Source organism: Rissa tridactyla, unplaced genomic scaffold, assembly GCF_028500815.1.
Source record: "Rissa tridactyla isolate bRisTri1 unplaced genomic scaffold, bRisTri1.patW.cur.20221130 scaffold_773, whole genome shotgun sequence".
Classification (NCBI taxonomy): Eukaryota; Metazoa; Chordata; class Aves; order Charadriiformes; family Laridae; genus Rissa; species Rissa tridactyla.
Window position 1 is genome coordinate 1 of NW_026529993.1, and position 19,099 is coordinate 19,099.

At 67.9% G+C, this 19,099-nt stretch overlaps 4 protein-coding genes across 4 annotated transcripts; 1 reads left to right on the forward strand and 3 right to left on the reverse strand.

Annotated features, from left to right (window-relative positions):
• Window positions 1-6: 6 nt before the first annotated feature.
• On the reverse strand, window positions 7-2,521 carry ISG20L2 (interferon stimulated exonuclease gene 20 like 2). The gene is made up of 3 exons (XM_054187824.1): window positions 1,528-2,521; window positions 970-1,170; window positions 7-572 (listed from the first exon to the last, which is right to left on the reverse strand). The coding sequence occupies exons 1-3, from the start codon at window positions 2,380-2,382 to the stop codon at window positions 459-461; spliced, it is 1,170 nt and encodes a 389-aa protein (XP_054043799.1). The 5' UTR covers window positions 2,383-2,521; the 3' UTR covers window positions 7-458.
• A 77-nt stretch (window positions 2,522-2,598) lies between these two features.
• On the forward strand, window positions 2,599-7,023 carry METTL25B (methyltransferase like 25B). Its single transcript, XM_054187823.1, is given in 8 exon segments — window positions 2,599-2,696; window positions 3,412-3,501; window positions 3,598-3,906; window positions 4,682-4,744; window positions 4,846-5,106; window positions 5,108-5,568; window positions 6,309-6,496; window positions 6,598-7,023. Coding segments are annotated over 7 exon segments (1,572 nt in total). The 5' UTR covers window positions 2,599-2,696; window positions 3,412-3,414; the 3' UTR covers window positions 6,801-7,023.
• MRPL24 (mitochondrial ribosomal protein L24) lies at window positions 6,864-9,180 on the reverse strand. The gene is made up of 6 exons (XM_054187826.1): window positions 9,078-9,180; window positions 7,825-8,017; window positions 7,612-7,707; window positions 7,412-7,515; window positions 7,197-7,327; window positions 6,864-7,082 (listed from the first exon to the last, which is right to left on the reverse strand). Exons 2-6 carry the CDS (start codon window positions 8,002-8,004, stop codon window positions 6,946-6,948), a joined length of 648 nt encoding a protein of 215 aa, XP_054043801.1. The 5' UTR covers window positions 8,005-8,017; window positions 9,078-9,180; the 3' UTR covers window positions 6,864-6,945.
• A 790-nt stretch (window positions 9,181-9,970) lies between these two features.
• On the reverse strand, window positions 9,971-17,340 carry HDGF (heparin binding growth factor). The gene is made up of 6 exons (XM_054187822.1): window positions 17,180-17,340; window positions 11,337-11,413; window positions 11,053-11,191; window positions 10,776-10,958; window positions 10,483-10,694; window positions 9,971-10,350 (listed from the first exon to the last, which is right to left on the reverse strand). The coding sequence occupies exons 1-6, from the start codon at window positions 17,264-17,266 to the stop codon at window positions 10,344-10,346; spliced, it is 705 nt and encodes a 234-aa protein (XP_054043797.1). The 5' UTR covers window positions 17,267-17,340; the 3' UTR covers window positions 9,971-10,343.
• Window positions 17,341-19,099: the final 1,759 nt, after the last annotated feature.

The window sequence follows — 19,099 nt, forward strand, 5'->3', positions numbered from 1 at the left end:
GGTGACGGGGCACCGATTCCCCCACTGACTGGGCACCAGTTCCCTCGGTGACTGGGAACCAACTCCCCCGGCGACTGGGTCTGCACTGGGGGTGAGTGATCCCCAACGCCGCACCCAGCCCCGCTCCGGCTTGGGCCCCGCCATCACATCGGTGTCTTTGGCAGCACCCAGCTGTTCGGGGGGCGGCGGGGGGGGGGCCACAGGATCCAAAAGAATCCCCCCCCCCCGTGAAGGCACAGGCTGGCCCCAGCTGTCCCCCATGGGGGAAGCCAGAGCAGCGGCGTAACAAGGCACGTCAGGAGCACCGGGACGAGGGACGGTCGCGCCTGGCTCCACGCTCCCACCATCCGTCCGTCCCCGCTACCTCACCCGGAGGGACGGAGCGGCCCCTCGGCGCTCAGGGCTCCTTTTGGGGGTGCAGACCCCCCCCCCCCCCAGCCCCCTCACTGTGGGGGCCGTCACTCCTGCTCGGGGTTCAGCAGCAGGTGTTGCTCCCACTCCGCCTCCACCACTTTGTAGAGCTCCATGGTGGCTCGGGCATCCTCCACCGAGGAGTGACCGCTCTTCCCGACCTGTTGGGGACAAAGACAGGGGGTGGGCACTGGCTGAGCGGAGAAAAAGCCCCCCCAGTGCTGCAGGGGCTGAGCTGCAGGGGTCCCGCCTCCTGCAGGCTGGCTTCCAGCGAAGGGGAAACTGAGGCACGGGGAGACGCTTTGCTCCAGGACCGGCAGCAGCGGCTGAACTCAGGGCGCCCTGATCTCAGGATGGGGTGTGAAACCCCAATCCTTCCCCGGGGACGGACCTTGCGCCTCCTGTCACCCCGGTGCGGCACAAAGGGGTCCCCCACGCCGCTCCCCAGCTCTTGGTGGAGGTGGGGGGAAGGCGGGGAGCTCCTGGCGGAGGCAACAGCTTCGCAGCGGCACCCCGTGGCGGACGCCGAGAGCCGGGAGGAGGATCCGGCCGAGGTACCTGGATGTCCTGGTGCAGCAGCTCCTTGGCGAGGCGCTTCAGGGAGATGGAGACGTTTTCGGGGAAGCCGCCCTTCCGGTTCAACAGGGGGATTTTGGACGTGTCCCGGGTGAGCGCTTTGGGGTGGAAATATTTGAGGGCCTTGAAGTCGTTGTGGATGGCGTGGCCGATCACGATCTTCCCGGAGAGGATGTGCAGGATCTGAGGTGGCGGGGGGGATAAAAGGGAGGAAGGGTTTAAGACAGCCGGCAGCCCGCCCCACGCTCCGCGGGAGGTTTCTGCCCCACAGCAGGCAGAAACGCGGGCAGGGATGTGGGGCTGCCCCACTGGCAGTGGGGAGAAGCAGGGTGGTGTGAAGCTGTGGGTCTGAGTGGTGGCGTGGGGAGGCGCTCCCTTTGCTGCAGAGGCCAGACAGCCCTCAACAGCACAGATGAGCCCCCAACAGCCTGAATCCCCCCCCCCGCCAAAAAACTCACGGGATGAAAAACCCAGCCCCACGTCCCCCCCTCCCAGGCTGCGTCACCCCGAGAATGGCAGGTGAGGGTGACGAGGACGCACCTCTCGCTGGGCCCTGACGAAGGGGATGGCGATCTCCATGTGCTGGCGCCGAATGCCGCTCCAGCGGGTGCGGTAGTCCACGATGGGGGCGGTGGGGCGGATGTACTGGTCGTACATGACGTCGCCGTGGTAGTTGACGATGCTGCAGCGGGCCAGGTCGCTGACGCGGCCGCCGGGCCCCGTGCCCACCATCTCGCAGTCAATGGCCACCATTTTGCCGGGCTGGGGCGGGAGGCCGGGGGCTTTTTGGTTTCTTTTAGCCTTGCCGCAAGCTGACGCCTTGGGGTTTGTCCCTTTGGGGACGGTGGAGCCGTTCTGCGTGGCCGTGGCGGGTCGGGTGACGGCTGTAGAGGACCCAGTGACAGCAGCGGGGGGCCGGGTGGTGGCTGCAGGGGGCCGGTTGGTGGCCTTGGGGGTCCGGCTGGCGGCTGCAGGACTGGTGGCTGCGGGGGTCCGCTTGGTGGCCGTGGGGGTCCGGCTGGCGGTTGTGGGGGTCTGCTTGGCGGCTGCAGGGGTCCGGGTGGCGGCCGTGGGGGGCCGGGTGGTGGCTGCAGGTGGCCGGGTGGCAGCCGCATGACCATTTGCTTTGGGGCCCGGCTTGGGCTGGATGGAGTTGGGCTTCTCCAGCACCCCCCCGGTCGCCCGCGGCCTCTTGCCCCTCCTGCCCTGCGGGCCCGGCTTCTTCTGGGAGCCCCCCCCGGGCTGGGCCACCGGCAGCTGCTTCTGCTTCAGCACCCCCCGCTGCTCCAGCACCCGCCGCCGCCGCAGGAAGGTCTGGTGCTTGAGGTTACCGGCCTCCTTCTTCTTACGCAGCCAGGGCGGGGAGAAGTCCACGTTGAGGATCAAATCCGCCATGGTGGGTAACGCCGCAGGGCGGGGGGGGTGGACACGGACCCTCCGCGACACCCCCCGCCCGGACGGGCCGGTCCTGCCTGCGGCGGGGAGAGACAGCTCAGCACCGTGGGGCCACCAGCACCGACCAGGCACCCCTCCAGGCCCGACCGGGCCCCCCCCAGCCCCCGCCGCCGCTTCCCCCTCCCGCCGCCGCTCACCGGAAGCGGAAGTCGCACGTGCCCGGCGCGGAGCGGCGCTCGCCGGAAGTGACGCCATACGCCTGCGCCGGTTCCCCTCGCGCGCATGCGCAGCGCCGCGGCGGGAAACCGGGCGGGGTGAGTGGCGCGTGGGGCCGCTCTGGCCCGCCGGGGGCGGGGGGGGGGCCGGGGGGGAGAGCGGCTCTATGGTCGGGGGTGTGTGATGACGTCTCGCGTGACGTCAGGGCCGCCCGGCACGACGTCACAGCTCGTCGTCTCCTGAGGGGATGGGGGGGGGGCGGAAGGGGCGCGTCTCGAGCAGCCTGGTGATGTCATGGCCGCAGGGGGTGATGTCACGGCGCGGTGACGTCATGGCTGCGGGAGGGCGGGTTGCATCCTTGGGTGACGTCACGGCCGCAGGGGGTGCTGCGCCGGGTGATGTCCAGCCGGGTGACATCGCGGCTGTGGGAGGGGCCATCGCGTGACGTCACGGCCTGCTGATGTCACGGCCAATGATGTCACAGCCAGCGGAGGGGGGCGGTGTCCTGGGGTGACGTCACAGCCGCAGGGGCCATGCCCCGGGGTGATGTCAGAGCCGCAGGGGCCACGTCCCAGAATGACGTCAGAGCCCACGGAGACACGCCCCGCGGTGATGTCACAGCCCAGGGCCCCCGCCCCGGGGTGATGTCAGAGCCCCAGGTTGCCACAGGCCTCCCAATAATGTCACAGCCCCAGGGGCCACGTCTCGGAATGACATCACCGCCCATGAGGCCACCCTCTGGGGTGCTGATGTCACCGCCCCAGTGCTGACGTCACACTTCCCCCCCCCCTCCCCCCCCCGGCCCCGCCCCAGGCCATGGGGTCGCAGCCGGAGCAGCGGCGCGCGGCCGACATCGTCCGCCTCCTGACGCTCTACCGGCCCCTCCTCGACGCCTACGTCATCGTGAGTGTCCCCTCTGTCCCCGCCGTGTCCCCCCCACCGTGTGTCTCCCCCCCCCGGCCACTGACACCCCCCCCCTTACCCACCCCCCCCCCGCAGGATTTCTTCGCCGAGGGGCTGTGGGCCCGGCTCCCCCCGCCCTGGCAGGCCGCCTTGGCCACCGCCGCCCCCCCGCAGCTGGCCGGGCTGCTGGGGGCCGGGGGGGGCGCGGGGGGGGTGGCCTGGCCCCTCTCCCTCCTGGCCTTCGCCGCCGCCGCCCGTGCCCTCGCCCTCCCCCGCGACGGGGGAGGATCCTCGGGGGGGGAAGGGGGGGCCCCGCGCCCCCCCTGCCAGAGCCCCCGCCTGCACCCCCTGCTCCGCCGCCACGTCAAGCCCAAAAAGCAGCACGAGATCCGGCGCCTGGGCAAGGTGGGTGCCCCCCGACCCCGCCGCGGGACCCCCCCCAACTACCCCCCCCCGAATCCCCTCAAACCCCCCCAGCGCCCCACAGTCCCATCAAGCCCCCCTAAACCTCCCCAGCCCCCCCTCCCCCAAGTCGCCCTGGCCCCCCCGAACGCCCCAACCCCTCCCCACAACCCCTCTGCCTCCCCCCCAAACCCCCTCAAACATCCCCCCAGGCCCCCCAAACCCCTTCAGCCCCCCCCAGTCCTGCCAAAACCCCCCATCCACCCCCCCAGCCCCCCCCCAAATCCCCCGAGCCCCTCACAGCACCCCCAGTCTCTCCAACCTCCTCCAAAACGCCCCACCCCCCCCACCCCCCCACAGCCCCCCCAGTCTCCCCAGCCCCATCCAAAACCCCCCACCCCCCCCCAAAGCCCCCCCCAAGTCCCTCCAGCCCACCCAAACCCCTCGCAGGACCTCCCCAAACACCCCCCCAACCCCCCAGCACCCCACAGTTCCCTCAAGCCCCCCCAGACCCCCTCAAACCTCCCACCCCCCCTCCCCAAGTCGCCCTGGCCCCCCCAAACGCCCCAACCCCTCCCCACAACCCCTCTGCGCCCCCCCAAAGCCCCTCAAACGCCCCCCCAGGCCCCCCAAACCCTTTCAGCCCCCCCCAAAACCATCCAACCCCCCTCCAGGTGTCCCCAAAATTACCCAAGCTCCCCCCCCAACACCCCTCAACCCCCCCCAAAGTCCCTCCTAACTCCCCCCCCCCCCCCAACACCCCCTCCTCTCCCCCCAGCTGCTGCAGCGGCTGAGCCAGGCCACCGGCTGCGACCACGTGGTGGACATCGGCGCGGGGCAGGTAGGGGCAGGGGGTGACTGGGGGGGGTCCTGGGGTGGTGTGTGTCCCCCCCACTCCTAACTGAGCGTGTCTCTGCCCCCCCCCCCCCGCCCCACCCGCAGGGCCACCTCTCACGCTACCTGGCCTTCGGCCTCGGCTTATCGGTGACGGCGGTGGAGGGCGACAGCCGCCTGGCCGCCACGGCGCAGCGCTTCGACCGGGAGGTGCTGCGGGAGCTGGAGAAAACGGGGGGGCCTCCCCCCCGCCGCTGCCGCCAAACCCCCCCCCGCCACCCCCCATGTCCCCTCACCCCCCGTGCGCCGCGCCACGTGGCCGGCCGCCTGGACCCGGGGGCTCCTTGGGGGGAATTCCTGTTGCCCCCCCGACCCCCCTGGCCAGCAACCCCTCGCCAGGAACCCTTTGGGGGGCGCGGGGGGGGCGGAGGGGGGGCGGCGGGTGTTGGTGACGGGGCTACACGCCTGCGGGGACCTCAGCCCGGCCCTGCTGCGGCACTTCGCCCGCAGCCCCTCCGTGGCCGCCGTGGCCTCGGTGGCCTGTTGCTACATGAAGTTGTCCACCCCGCCGCAGCCCCCCGGTTGCCCCCTTGGCTACCCCTTGAGCGCTTGGGTAGCCGGTTTACCGGGCCATGAGCTTTCTTACCGGGCGCGGGAAGCCGCTTGCCACGCGTTGGAGGAATACCGGGGGCGGCTGGATGGGGAGAACGACTCCCTGCGCGTCCATTGCTACCGCGCCGTCCTGGAGACCCTCATCCGGGCGGCCGATCCCAGCAAGAAGCACCCGGGGGTGCAGACGGTGAAGAAGGCGCACGCCCTCAGCTTCCCCCAGTGAGTTTTGGCGGGGGGGGGACAGACAACAAGACACACCGTAGAATGGTTTTTCTATAGAATGGTTTGGGTGGGAAGGGGCAGGGCCACCTCCCACCAGCCCAGGTGGCTCCAAGCCCCGTCCAACCTGGCCTTGAACCCCTCCAGGGATGGGGCAGCCACAGCTTCTCTGGGCAACCTGGGCCAGGGGCTCACCGCCCTCGGAAGAAGGAATTTCTTCCCCACATCTCATCTCAATCTCCCCTCTTTTGGTTTCAACCCATTCCCAACGTCCCGTGGCTCCCCTCCCTGCTCCAGAGTCCCTCCCCAGCTTTCCCGGAGCCCCTTGAGGGACTGGAAGGGGCTCCAAGGTCTCCGCGGAGCCTTCTCTTCTCCAGGCTGACCCCCCCCAGCTCTCTCAGCCTGTCCTCCCAGCAGAGGGGCTCCAGCCCTCCCAGCAGCTCCGGGGCCTCCTCCGGCCCCGCTCCCACAGCTCCGTGTCTCTCCTGTGCCGAGGCCCCGGAGCTGGAGGCAGCACTGCAGGGGGGTCTCCCCCGAGGGGAGCAGAGGGGCAGAATCCCCCCCCTCGCCCCCCTGCCCACGCTGCTGGGGATGCAGCCCAGGCTGGGGGGGGATTCTGGGCTGCCAGCGCACGTTGCCGGCCCATGGCCAGCTTCCCGTCCCCCTCCTCGACCTTGCTGAACCCCATGAGGTTTGAGTCTTTTATCCCCCCCCCCCCCGCCAACCTCTTCACCCCACAGATACGCCCGCCTGGGGCTGCCCCGCGTGGGGCTGGATCCGGCCGCCGTCCCGCTGGATTCGGAAGCCGTCGGGGCCATGTTGGAGCAGCAGCACAAGGTGGTGGCTTTCTTCAGCCTCACCCTGCTGCTGGCCCCGCTGGTGGAGACCCTCATCCTCCTCGATCGCCTGCTCTACCTACGGGAGCAAGGTGGGTGCTGGGGGGGGGGGGGGGGGGGGGGCGAGGGTGGCATCGAGGGGACCGCGGTGCTGCTGGTCCCGACCCACCCCCCGCCCTCACTCTTCCCACAGGTTTCCAGTGCGCCCTCGTCCCCCTCTTCAACCCCCGGTTCTCCCCGCGCAACCTGGTGCTGGTGGCTGCGCGGACGCCCCTGGGCACGGTGCTGTCGGGTCTGGATGAGGACGGCAGCGAGGACGAGGGCACGGGGGGGGCCGAGCCCCCCGGAGAGGGGCAGAGCCCCCCAGCCCCCGCTGCCAGGCACCAACCACAATAAAACCCGGGATTTGTACAAAGCGGGGCTCGGTGTGAGCTGCGCCGAAAGCACCACGCAAACGGGGAAAATAAAGGGGTGTCTTTATTGCAGACCCCGGCTCCAGGGCAGGGGCTGGGGGGTTTGGTCCCCCCCAGTCCCCCACCAGTTAATACCAGTAGGATTTTTTGGCCCTGCGCGTCTCCACGATCCCCATGGCGTCCATGATCTCCTCTTCAAAGGTCTTCAGGGACGGCAGGTACGTCTTGTCCAGCGCATCCTCCACCGACGTGTCCTTGGGGCCATCTGCCCAGCCAAAGGGACGGCGCTGAGCCTCTCAGGGGACCCGTGTTCCCCCAGCGGGGGGGGGGGCCAACACCCCTCTTTATGTCGTTCCCCCCCGCCCTCGTCCCCGCTCACCAATCCACTGCTCGGGGACGATGCCGTCCCGGCGCTGCCGCAGGGGCAAGGGGATGATACGGCCGCTGCGCAGGGAGACGCGGACCCGCTCGCCCTCCTCCGTGTATCGCCATTCCACCTCCGTCGGCTTCCTGCCGGCAGCGAGCAGGTTGGGGGGCGGGTGGGGGGGGCCCCACAGCGGGAGGTCCCCGTGTCCCCCCCCACCCCGTCATTACCGGTCCTCGGGGTCCACCAAGGAGATCTGGTTGAGCAGCAGCGGCGCCTCGCTGGCGATGTAGGTCCCGGCGTATTTGGCCGTTCGGTTGACGTACCGGTAGTGCTGGGGTAGGACGGGGGGGTTAGCGACACCCCGTGGGTGTGTGTTGCCCCCCCTGCCCTCACCCCAGCAGCCCCCCCCCACAGGCTCCAGCCTCACCGTGTTCAGCCCTTCCACCACCACCCAGTTCCGGGCTCGCACCACCTGGGTGACCATCGCCTGCTTCCCCGCGTCCTTCCCGACGAGGACCTGGACCTGCGGCGGAGAGAGAGGTGGAGGGGGGGGGGTTAGGGAGGGGGAGTCCCCCCCACATCGCTTGGCGGGTGGTGGTGGGGGGGTCCTGGGATAAAGGGGTGGAGGGGAAAGACTCACCGTGTCACCCCGAAAGACCTTCCAGTCCTGGCGGGCGATGGGCTCCACGAAGACCTTGCGGCGGCGCAGCCCCGGGGGGTGGCGGAGCCGGGCGGCGGCGGTGTCGGGGCGCCAGGTGCCATGGCGGTACCCGGGGGGCAGCCGCAGCGCCCCCGCCCACAGCAGGGCCGACAGGCGCATGGCCACGCTGGGGCTGGGGAGGGGGGGGAAGGCTCGGCGGGGGGCCCAGGCATCCTGCAGAGCCCCCCCACCCCCAAAATGGGACCCAGGCGCCCCGCAAGGCACACTTACCCCCTCAAAGGAGACCCCCTCCAACCCCTTAAAGGGGACCCAGGTGTCCCATAGGGGACCCCCCCCACCTCAAAGGGGAACCAGGCACCCCGTAGCCCCCCCCCAAGGGACCCAGATGTCCTGCAGAGACGCCCCCACCCCTCAAAGAGGACCCAGGCATCCTGCAGAGCGCCCCCCCCAACCCGCCTCCAAAATGGGACCCCCACACACCTCAAAGGGCAGGGACCCAGGCAGCCTGTAGCCCCCCCCAAGGTCCTAGGTGTCCCGCAGAGACCCCCCCCCCCCACCCCCAAAATGGGACCCCCCCTCTCAAAGGTCACTCAGGTGTATCGGAGAGCTCCCCCACCCCCCAAAAGGGACTCCCCCGCCCCTCAAAGGGGACCCAGGCATCCTGCAGAGCCCCCCCCCCCCGCCCCCAAAATGGGACCCCCACACACACCCCTCAAAGGGGACCCAGGCACCCTGTAGCCCCCCACAATAGACCCAGATGTCCCGCAGAGACCCCTCCCAACTCAAAATGGGACCCCCCCACCCCTCAAAGGTCACCCAGGTGTCTTAAAGAGTTCCCCCCCCCCCAAAAGGGACCCCTCCCACCCCTCAAAGGGGACCAAGGCATCCCACAGAGCCCCCCACGTCCCCAGAGGGGACTCAGGCGTCCTGCAGAGCCCCCCCCACCCCTCAAAGGGGCCCCATATGCCCCGTAGCCCCCCACAAGGGACCCAGGTACCCCGCAGAGACCCCCCCAGGGGACCCAGGCGTCCTGCAGAGCCCCCCCCCGCCCCTCAAAGGGGACTCCCTCACGCCCTATAGGGGACCCACGTGTCCTGCAGAGGCCCCCCCAAAATGGGCCCCCCCACCCCTCAAAGGGGGCCAAGGCATCCCACAGAGCCCCCCACAAGGGACCCAGGTGTCCCGCAGAGAGCCCCCCCCCCCCGCCTACAAAATGGGCTCCCCCCGCTCACCTCGGCCTCCCCCGGCCTCTCCCGCGCCGGCCGCCGGTGAGGGGTGGGGGGGGGCGGGGAGGAGGTGGCGCGGTGCACGCCGGGAGCCGTAGTCGCGCCGAGCCGCGGCGCGATGCACGCCGGGAACTGTAGTTCGCGACGCGATGCACGCCGGGAGCTGCAGTCCGCGGCGCGGAGCACGCCGGGAGCTGCAGTCCGCGGCGCGGCGCGCCCTGGGAGAGGCCGCGGGGCACGCCGGGGGCCGCGGGGCACGCCGGGAGTTGTAGTCCCGCCTCCACCCCGGTGGCCCCCATCGGGCCTGGCCTCCCCGGGGCCTGTCCCCCCCGCGCCAGACCGGGGAGGAGCCGGGGGACCTCCCCGGGGCCGGGGTGGAGGGCCCTCGGTGTCAGCAGCCGCCCGGGCCGGGCAGGCGGGAGCCGCAGGGCGGTGGGGGCGGAGGCATGGCCGCCTGCCAGGGCTCCATTTTCTGCTCGCCGTCCCTCCCGCCGTCCTCCCGGTACCGGGCCCGCCGCCCCCAGCCGGGGTGTGTGGGGGGCCCCCTCTCCCCGAGCCCCTCCCGCCGCAGGGCAGCACCTGAAAGCCCCCGCCTCAACCCCCCCACCTCGTCCCCGCTGCTAACCCGGCACAACTGGGCCTTTCTTTTCCCTGTTTGACTAAACAAAACCCTTCCCTTTTCCCTCTTCCTGCCACTTCTCTCCCCAGAACGCCCCGCAGCGTTGCTCCATTCCCGTTCCCTGCTTCCTTCTGTCCCCCGTCCCCGTCCCCCCGCCCCGTCAGCTCCAGGGGGGACAATATGGGGTGCCGGTGGCCCAAATGGACCCAAAATTGCCAGGACCTGGGCGGGAGGGGGGGGAAAGGGCCGAGCCCGGGGCAGGAGACGCCGGGGGAAGCGCTTTAAAAAGGCATGAATCGCTTTTTATTTCAAATCAACTGATCAGCCCCCTAGAAATCACTAATACAAAGCATGCGCCCCGCGACGGCGGGGCCGGGAGATGCGGGTCGGTTCAGGGGTTGGTGTTACCGGGGTTTCCTCTTCATTTCTCTCTCTCCTTCTTCTTCTTTTTTTTTTTTTCTTCCTTGGTTTTTTTTTTTTTTTTTTTTTTTTTTTTTGCTTTTTTCTCCTGAAATTTCATTTTGGGTTTCGTTTCTCTTTCTCCGGAGCTTCTACGGCGACGGAGACGATGATGACGAACCGGGGCAGCGCCCAGGGAGCCCAGCGGGGAGAAGGACGGGGCAGGCGGGAGGATCAGCTCGCCGGAGAAACCGCTACAGGCTGCGTGCGGGAGCCGAGAATCAAAAAAAAAAGACCCAAAACGCTTAATCACGGACCCCCAACGGCACCGGGAACCCCCCGGGAGGGGGGGGTTGCGGCTGGTGGGGACGGGGGTCTCCGTGCCACCCTCACCTCTCCTTGTGGTCTCTGACCTCCTCCGTGCCCGCTTTCTCCTTGCTCTCCTGCTTGGCTTCGTTGGCGGCCGGCACGCCGGCGGCGGCGCTGTTCTTCTCCTTCTCCCCTTCGCTGGGGTTGGGTTTGGGCTCCTCCTTGGGGGTCTCTTCGTTATCTACTTTCTTCTCCCCTTCTTGCCCCTCCGCCTCCTTGGTGCGTTTGGGGGAGTCCTGGGAGGGGGGGGAGCTCGGCTCAGCCCAGCCCTGGACACCCCCTCCCCACCTTCGCCCCCGTCCCCGCCGTCCCCCTACCTCCAAAGCATCTTCCGCTTTCCTCTTGATCCCGGCTTTCTCGTTCTTCTCCTTGGATTGCTCGTCGATCACCAGCTTCCCCTCCTCGTCGCTGCTGCCCTCCGCGTTGCCCTTCTTCTCCCCGTCGCCCTCCGGTTCCCGCTCCGGCTCGGCGTCCTCGGGGCAGGTCTTCTTCTGGGTGGGCTGGAGGGGACACGGGGGCTCACAGAGGGAAGCGGGGAGGGGGGGGACGGGACACCGGGTGGCCGAAGTTGGGGGACGCGAGGCTGTGACCCACCTGGTAGCCGGAGGCTTTGACGGTGGGGTTGTTCTCGATCTCCCACAAACCTTCGCTGAACCCTTTCCGCTTGTTGGGTTTCCCGAACTTCTCCTTGCATTCTTCGTAGGGGAAGAGGTCTTTGGGCCCCAGGAATGCCCTGCCCGGGGGGAGGGAAAAGCAGTGAGGGATGGCAGCCGGTGGCGGGGGGGGGGGGTGGGGGGGGGGTGGGGTGGGGGGTGTCTTGCCTCTCCCCGACACCCCCGGGAGCCCCCCGGAGGGGTGGATCCCTCGTCCCCACTCACGTTTCGTGGGTCCCGAAGAAGAAGACTTGGTATTTATTGGAGGAGGATTTAACTGCGGCTTCTGGCATCTCGTCAATCTGCGGGGGCAGAAAAGTCGGGGTGAAAATTGGGGAGGGCCGAGCTCTGGCACAACACACCCCCCCCCCCCACCACCACCACACAGGGATGTCACCCACCGGCTGGGACATGGGTGTCCCGCAACGCCGCATCCAACCGGGGAGGGAGGAAAACATGATTCCTCAGGAATTCACCCGCCGGCCAGCGACACGGCGGGCAAGAAGAACGGGCTGATGAAAACAAGCGGCTGCGCCCACCGGTGCCGGGTGGGGACATGGGGACAGGGGGACGTGGGGACATGGGGACAGCCAGGCCGAGGAGCGGCCGCTGTAAGCTCTTGTCTAGACCGGCTCAGACATATTTAGCTCAGCAAATTCGCGCGCGAGGCGTTGCCGGCGGAGCCAGGGGCATCGCCTCCGGCCCCGCGTTGGGGCGTAGGGATGGAGAGGGGCCGGGGCGGGGGGGGCCTGGTGACACCATCTTGCTGCTGGGCCCCCCCCCGACCAAGACGAAACGGCGTCACCGGGGACGACGCAGCGAGGACCACGGGGGTCCACGAGGAGCCGGCGCCGACCCCGCCGGCAGGTGCCATTTCACCACGCGTGAATATTCCCGAGGCGCCACGCGGGAATAGAGCGAAAGCGATTCCGGCTGCTTTTTATAAGCGGCTAAAAATAACGCGGCCCCCCCACTCCCCCCGCCCCCCCCCACCTCCCCAGCTTCCCCGGCTCCAGCCAGCGCGAGGAGCACGGTCATAAATTCCTGGAGAAAGCCTCAAAGGGAGGTGGAAGGAGCGGAGGGAGGATGCGGGTGGGGGTCTCGGGGTGGGCGCCAGCGCGTCACCGGGCAGGAAGGTGCCAGCGCCGGTGCCCGGGGTGCTGGGTCCTGTTCCCAGCGCGCTGCTGACTCACGGCACGACCTTTGCTAAGTCACTGCCGCCCCCCCCGGCCTCGGGCTCGCCGAGCCTCAGTTTCCCCAGCCGGCCGGGCCTGCGTGACGGTGACAGGGCTGCCACCGGGGGGGGGGGGTGTGTGTGTGTGTGTGTTTTATCCCCCACCTTCCTCCCGGCGTGTCCCCCACCCGTCTCAAATACGACGCTCGAGGGCCAACCTGGCCGAGGGTTTCTCCCAGTTTCGTTCCTGGAGTTTCACTCCCTAAAATCCAAGAAGTACCATGTGCCATTGCGCCGGGTGGCGGTGCCGGCACGGCCCTGAGGCGGGATGGGATGGGATGGGATGGGATGGGATGGGATGCTGGCAGGGGGCTCCCTGCAGGCACCGGGATGCGGCAGGCAGTCGCCGCCATGTCCCGTGCGCGGTCCCCGCTCCCGAAGAGCTGGACCGGGGTGGGATGAGCCTCCGCGCCATCCCCGCTGCCCAAATGCGGCTCGGGGCACCCGGGCCGTCCTCCTGCATCCGCTTTCCCGGCTCGGCGGAGCATTTGGGGATCGGTGACGTGTCTCCACCCAGCACCCCGGGGCTCCTGGCACCGCCGTCCTGCCCCGAAGCCCCCCCCGCTCCCCTCATCCTGCCCCCCCCAAATACAGGAAGGCATTTCAGGAGCACGGGGCGAGCGGGAACGGTCCCTGGCGGTTGAAGGGACCTCGCACCGGCCACCACACCCCGGCGGGTCCTTGCCCACCCTTCGCTGACGCCCCCAGGGAGTTTTAAACCCTCCTTCCCCGAGGAAAGGCGGCACAGGCGGCGTCGAGGGCAGCGGGGACAGGGGCGGCTGCCCCACGGCACCGTGGTCCCCATCCCCACACCAGGAGCCGTCCTTGGCCAAGGTCGTGGCGCCGCCAAGGACGTGCAGCGGGACGCCCGGCGCTGGGGCAGCCCCATGTCTCCCCATGGCCGATCCACGCGGCGGCCGGGATCCGCCGCCCAGCCCGTCCCCGCGAGCGCCAGCCCCTTATCGGCCCCTTCTCCACCCCAAACCTCCGTCCCCCCAGAGAAAAGGAGGCGCCATCTCTATCTGCAGGGGCAGGCGGGCAAGCCGGGGCGCGGGGAGATAGGGGGTGGCGGGGGAGACACCCCCGCTGGGGACACCGATAACGCGGGCGGGCGCCTGGGGTGGGACCCTTCCGAAAACCGCGGCCACGAGGCCTTCGCTCTGGCGGGAAGGCTGGGGCTGTTTGGAAACCCTTCACCCCCCCCCCCCGGCTCCCCGGAGACCCCCCCCCCCCCCAACCAAGGCAGCAGGGGGGGGGGCCGGCTCAGGGCACCGCCATCTGTTTGTCCAATGTCTGTTTGTCCATCCCTGTCGCCCGCCGGAAAGGTGGCGGAGGGGGGTGTGTGTGTGTGTGGGGGGGCTGTTAAAGGCCTGCGGTGCCGGGTTAAAGTACACGTGTGCCCGTCACCGTCCCCCCCACCACCAGCGCACGGCACCAGTGTCACCAGCCCGTCCTTGCCTGGGGACCTGCAGACCACGGGGCTGGTGGGGGGGGGGTGTCCAAAACCAAAAGGGTGGGATGGCCCCCCCCCACCCCGTCCCTGCCGGGAGGGAAAGCTCTGGAGCGTGGCAGGGGAGGGACAGGCACGTTACCCCCGCTGCGGACTCTGTCCCCAACCTCTGCGCTTGACCCGGGAACGCGAGCGGAGCGAGGTCGGGAACAGCCCGCCCTGTGCCAGCCCCGGGGAAGGGGACGGGGGGGGGGGAAACGGGACCCCGACAGCCCCCAGGGTGCTGGGAGCAACCCACCCCCCTGCCTCAGTTCCCCAGCGCTGGCAACGGGGAATCGGGTGGCAGGAAGGGGGAATTAATGCGATTAATTCCCGTGGGTCGCGCTAAAAAATTACATGGCCGGCCTCACGCCACCAGGCCGGGGACCTGGGACATCCCCGAGCCCTGTCCCCAGCCCAGGGGCCACGGCCGTGGTCCCATCCCGGCACCGAGCTCGCCTGGCCTCGGTGGCACGACGCCGGGGCAGAGCCCCATGGCGGTGGGCTTCTCCCAGCGCCGGGCAGCCCTGGCCCCCCAACAAACTACCCCATTTCTTTGCCAAATGGTGCCAAAGAGTGGGGTGGCCGCAGCCAGCGAGGATCCAACCCCCCCCCCACCTCTGCCCGCGCCCAACGCCCACTGCCGGGCCCGGGAGATGCTCGGGGAGGGGGATGCCAGCAGTGCCGGGACCCCTGGTGCGGTGCTGGAACCCCCCAGCGCGGTGCCGGGACCCCCAGCGCAGTGCCAGCCCCTCGGCTGGTTCACTAGCCCCGGCAGGCTGTGAATAAGCCACGGGCCGTAAGGAAGAAGGGCTGCGGATGCGGGGAAGCGTCGACGGGGGTGCGGGCAGCGGGCACCCCTCGGAGCCAGGGCGAGGGGAAGAGGATGGCGCCGTGTGCGGGAAGGCAGAGCCCCCGCTCCGGGCGCTGGCGACTCATCTCCCCCCTTTTGTGCCTCAGTTTCCCCCTCTTATTTGGTGCTGCCTGTCTCGGGGACAGGTTTCGGGGGGGGGGGCGGTGGGGGTGGGGGTGTTAGGGGACGGTGCCACGCGCAGCGCCCCCCCCCCCCCCCCCCCCCCCCCCCTCCATTTTTTCCCTGGGCTTTTCCTTCTGCTCCAGCCACACCTGATTGGAAACAAATATCCCAGCGAGCGGGTAACGTTTCATCACGGCACCCGATTAGTCACGGGCAAACCCTGCCGGCTTCACCCCGGGATTAGTCACAGGAGGGAGGGGGGGGGGGGGGGTCACTGGGGGGGGGGGGGGCTCTGCCCCTTCTGCAAAGCAGCACCCCGAAATCCCGCTCCCCACCACCTTCAACCTGGCATCATCCCCCCGGCTCCCAGCACCCGACGGCTTTTTGGGAACGGGCCGGGGGGGAGGTTCCCACCGGGACGTGACGGGAGGACGGGGGGGGGGGGGGTCCGTGGCGGGAGCTGGGGGAGCGTGGTTCCCCCCCCCCCCCCCCCCCCAACACTAGGAAGGGAAGCGATGGTGGCAGCAGGCGCCGGGCTCCCAGGGATCCCTCGGGCTCCTCCTCGCCAAAGCCGCTTTCGAGCGCGCGTTGGGAGGCCGGTGCCAAATCCGAAGGGTTCCCCACCCCCTCCGCGGCCTCCCCGCCAGAACCCTACAAACCAAACAAAAGTTATTCAAACCCGAGGAGGGGATGAGGGGCCGGGGGGGGGGGACATGGACACGGGACACGACACACACACACACGGAGAGGGAAATCCTCAGCCTTTAAAACCCGATTCCTCCCCGTTTCGGCTCAATTTGGGGTTCGCAGGCGGCCCGGCTCCCCTTTGCTGCAAGGCCTGGCGGGGAGGGGAGGGGGTGGCGGGGAGTGGGGGGGGTGGTGTGTGTGTGTGTGTGGGGGGGGGTGCGTGTGGACTTTGGGGTGGGGGGGGGTGGTGGGGGGGGTGGCAACACTCCCAAGGAAATTTTAAACTGCATCATCAACCTCTTAAAAATAACTATTCCGGAGAGTCGGAGCTTCCCCGCGGCCACCCGGCCTGCCCGGGGGGGGGGGGGGGGGAACGGGGACACACACACACACGACACACAGACACCAGGCCTTGATGGCTCTCAGCTTTATCCCGGGGCTGGGGGGGGGGGAATCCAGGCTCATGGTACTGAACCCCCCCCCCCCGCCCCCGACACAGACACTCGGGGACCATCCCCCCCCCCCCCCCAGCATCCCCACGGCGCCCAGGATCAAACTGGGGGGAGGTGGCACCCAGCACCCCCGCGTGTGTCATGTCGTGTGTGTGTGTGTGTGTCCCTCCCCAGGTGTGTGTGTCCCCCCCGCCTCCAGTCCTAAGTCCTCGGTAACGATATCGATTTTTCAAAGCCAAACTCCCTGGCGAGCGCTGGCACCCATTTGGCACCCACGAGGTGAGGCCACGAGGACCCCGGGAGGGGGGGGACGGGACACCCCCCCCCCCCCCCCACGACACGCTCGGGGACACAACGGCCAGCGGGGGGGTGTTGGCTAAAGACCACCCCCCCCAGTACAACCTCCCTATGCCCCCCCCCCCCCCCCATCATGGCAGCAGCAGGTCCGCGGCCACCTCGCGTGAGTCCCCGCTGCCACCGTGGGGACACGGAGCCTGGAAGTGAGGGGGGGGGGGGGCACACGAGGGAAAGGGACACACACACACCCCCCCCCCCCAGGACCGGGGTGGGGGGGGGGAGATGGCGGCGGCCTCGTGCTCCGATGCGGCCCGGGTCACGGAGGGGGGGGGGTGGGGGGGGGTTGAGGGGTGGGGGGGCTCGTCCTGCCCCGTAGGTCCGGAACGAGCAGGAGCACCCCGGGGGGGGGGGGGGGGGCTCCCCCCACTCCCACGCGGGGGCAAAAGCCACCCGTGACCCCCCCCACCTGTCCCTTCGCCCCCCCCCCACACACACACGGAGGGAAATCGCACAAAAGAGGCCCCGGGGGGAGGCCGGGACGTTGTTTCCAATATATTAAACCCCCCCAAAACCCAACGAAATAACCCAAAAGCGCTTCCTCAACCCCCCCGGTAACGAATAAACCCCCAACTTTTCCGCCGCGGGGGGAGCGGGGCCCGGACCCGGCCTTACATAAGGTGCCGGTAAAGTTGGGAATCCAACCCAAAACCGGCAGCGCACCCCCCCCCCCCCCCCCCAGTACATTGCACCGGGGGCAACCTGACCCCCGCTTTGGGCTCCCGTGTGTGTATCCCCCCCCCCGCCCACCCCGGGACACCGGCTGCGGCGTGCGGCCGCCCGCGTTATGCAACGGGGAGCACCGGGTGAGGGGGGGGGGTCCCAACGCTTCTTCCCCCCCCCCCTCCAGTCCCCCCCCCCCCTCCAGTTCCTTACCCGGGCGGGCCAGTGGGGGTAACCCTTCATCTTGGCGAAAACCAGGTCCCCGCATTTGTATTCCTTCTGCCGGTTGGACCGGGACATCTTTGCTGGCGGCTCCTCCCGGGAACGAGGGGGGGGGGCGGGCTGGGGAGAGGGAAAGGGAGAAGGGGAAAGGGGAAAAGGGAAAAAGGGGAGGGGGGGGGGGAAGGGGGGGGGGGGTTAAGGATGAAGTTTGGGAGGCGAAACCCGGCGAGGCAAGGATTAAAAAATTAATTATAATTTCAAAAAGAAAAAAAAAAAAGAAAAGAAATAAAATAAAATAAAAAGGGGGGGGGGGGGGGGGGGGGGGTTGGCGGTGGAAGGAACGGCTTCTCCTGCCCCCCCAGCGCGGAGAGCCAGGGGCCGGGGGGGGGGGGGGAGGGAGGGAGGGAGGGAGGGGGGGGGTAAAGAGGGGGGGCCCCGCGGTGCTAGGAGCGGCGCGGCGCGGTGGGCCCCTGCCCCATGCGGTTGTTTGTGTTTGAAATTCAATTGCTCCCTCCCTCCGCCAACCCCCCCCCTCTCTTACCACCCCCCCCTTTCTTCCTCCTCCTCCTCCTCCTCCTCCTCCTCCCGGTGGATGCGCTCGGAGGCTCGGCAGCGCTGCCTGGCACGAGGACACCCCCCCCCCCCCCCCCCCCCCAACCACTACCACCACCCACGGGTGACCGCGTCCAAACACCACCCCCCACCCCCCGAAAATAATAATTAATAATAAAAAATATAGCCGGCTGCAAGAGGGTTTGGGGGGGGCTGGGGAGGTTTGGGGGACCCATCGTGGGGGTGTCAGGGACACGGCGGGACACGGCCACCCCGGGGGGGGGGGACGACATCGGGGGGGCGCACCCGGCAACGGAAGTGGAGGGGTCCAGGGTAAAACCACGGGGAACCATGGGAAACCAGGGTAAGCCCATGTAAAACCCGTGTAAACCTGGGTAAAACCCGTGTAGAACCCGTGTAGAACCATGTAAGCCCCTGTAAAACGGTGTAAAACCACATAAAACCAGGGTAAACCCATGTAAAACCTGTGTAAAACCCATGTAAAACCCGTGTAGAACCATGTAAGCCCCTGTAAAACGGTGTAAAACCACATAAAACCAGGGTAAACCCATGTAAAACCTGTGTAAAACCCATGTAAAACCCGTGTAGAACCATGTACGCCCCTGTAAAACGCTGTAAGACCATGTAAAACCAGGGTAAACCCATGTAAACATGGGTAAAAACCCATGTAAAACCCGTGTAGAACCATGTACGCCCCTGTAAAACGGTGTAAGACCATGTAAAACCAGGGTAAACCCATGTAAAACCCATGTAAACATGGGTAAAACCCATGTAAAACCCGTGTAGAACCATGTAAGCCCCTGTGAAACGGTGTAAGACCATGTAAAACCAGGGTAAACCCATGTAAAACCCATGTAAACCTGGGTAAAACCCATGTAAAACCCGTGTAGAACCATGTAAGCCCCTGTGAAACGGTGTAAGACCATGTAAAACCAGGGTAAACCCATGTAAAACCCGTGCAGAACCATGTAAGCCCCTGTAAAACCAGTGTAAACCCGTGTAAAACCCACGTAAACCTGGGTAAAACCCATGTAAAACCCGTGTAGAACCATGTAAGCCCCTGTAAAACTGTGTAAGACCATGTAAAACCAGGCTAAACCCATGTAAAACCTGTGCAAACCCAAGCAAAACCAGGTAAACCGGTGTAAACCCATGTAAAACCAGTGTAAAGCCACACAAAACTGTGTAAACCTGTGTAAACCCACGTAAAACCTGGGTAAAACCATGTAAAACCAGAGTAAACCCAAGCCAAACCCAGTAAACCTGTGTAAACCCAGGTATAAACACATGTAAACCTCAGTAAGCGCCTGTAAACCTGGGCAAAACCCATGTACAACC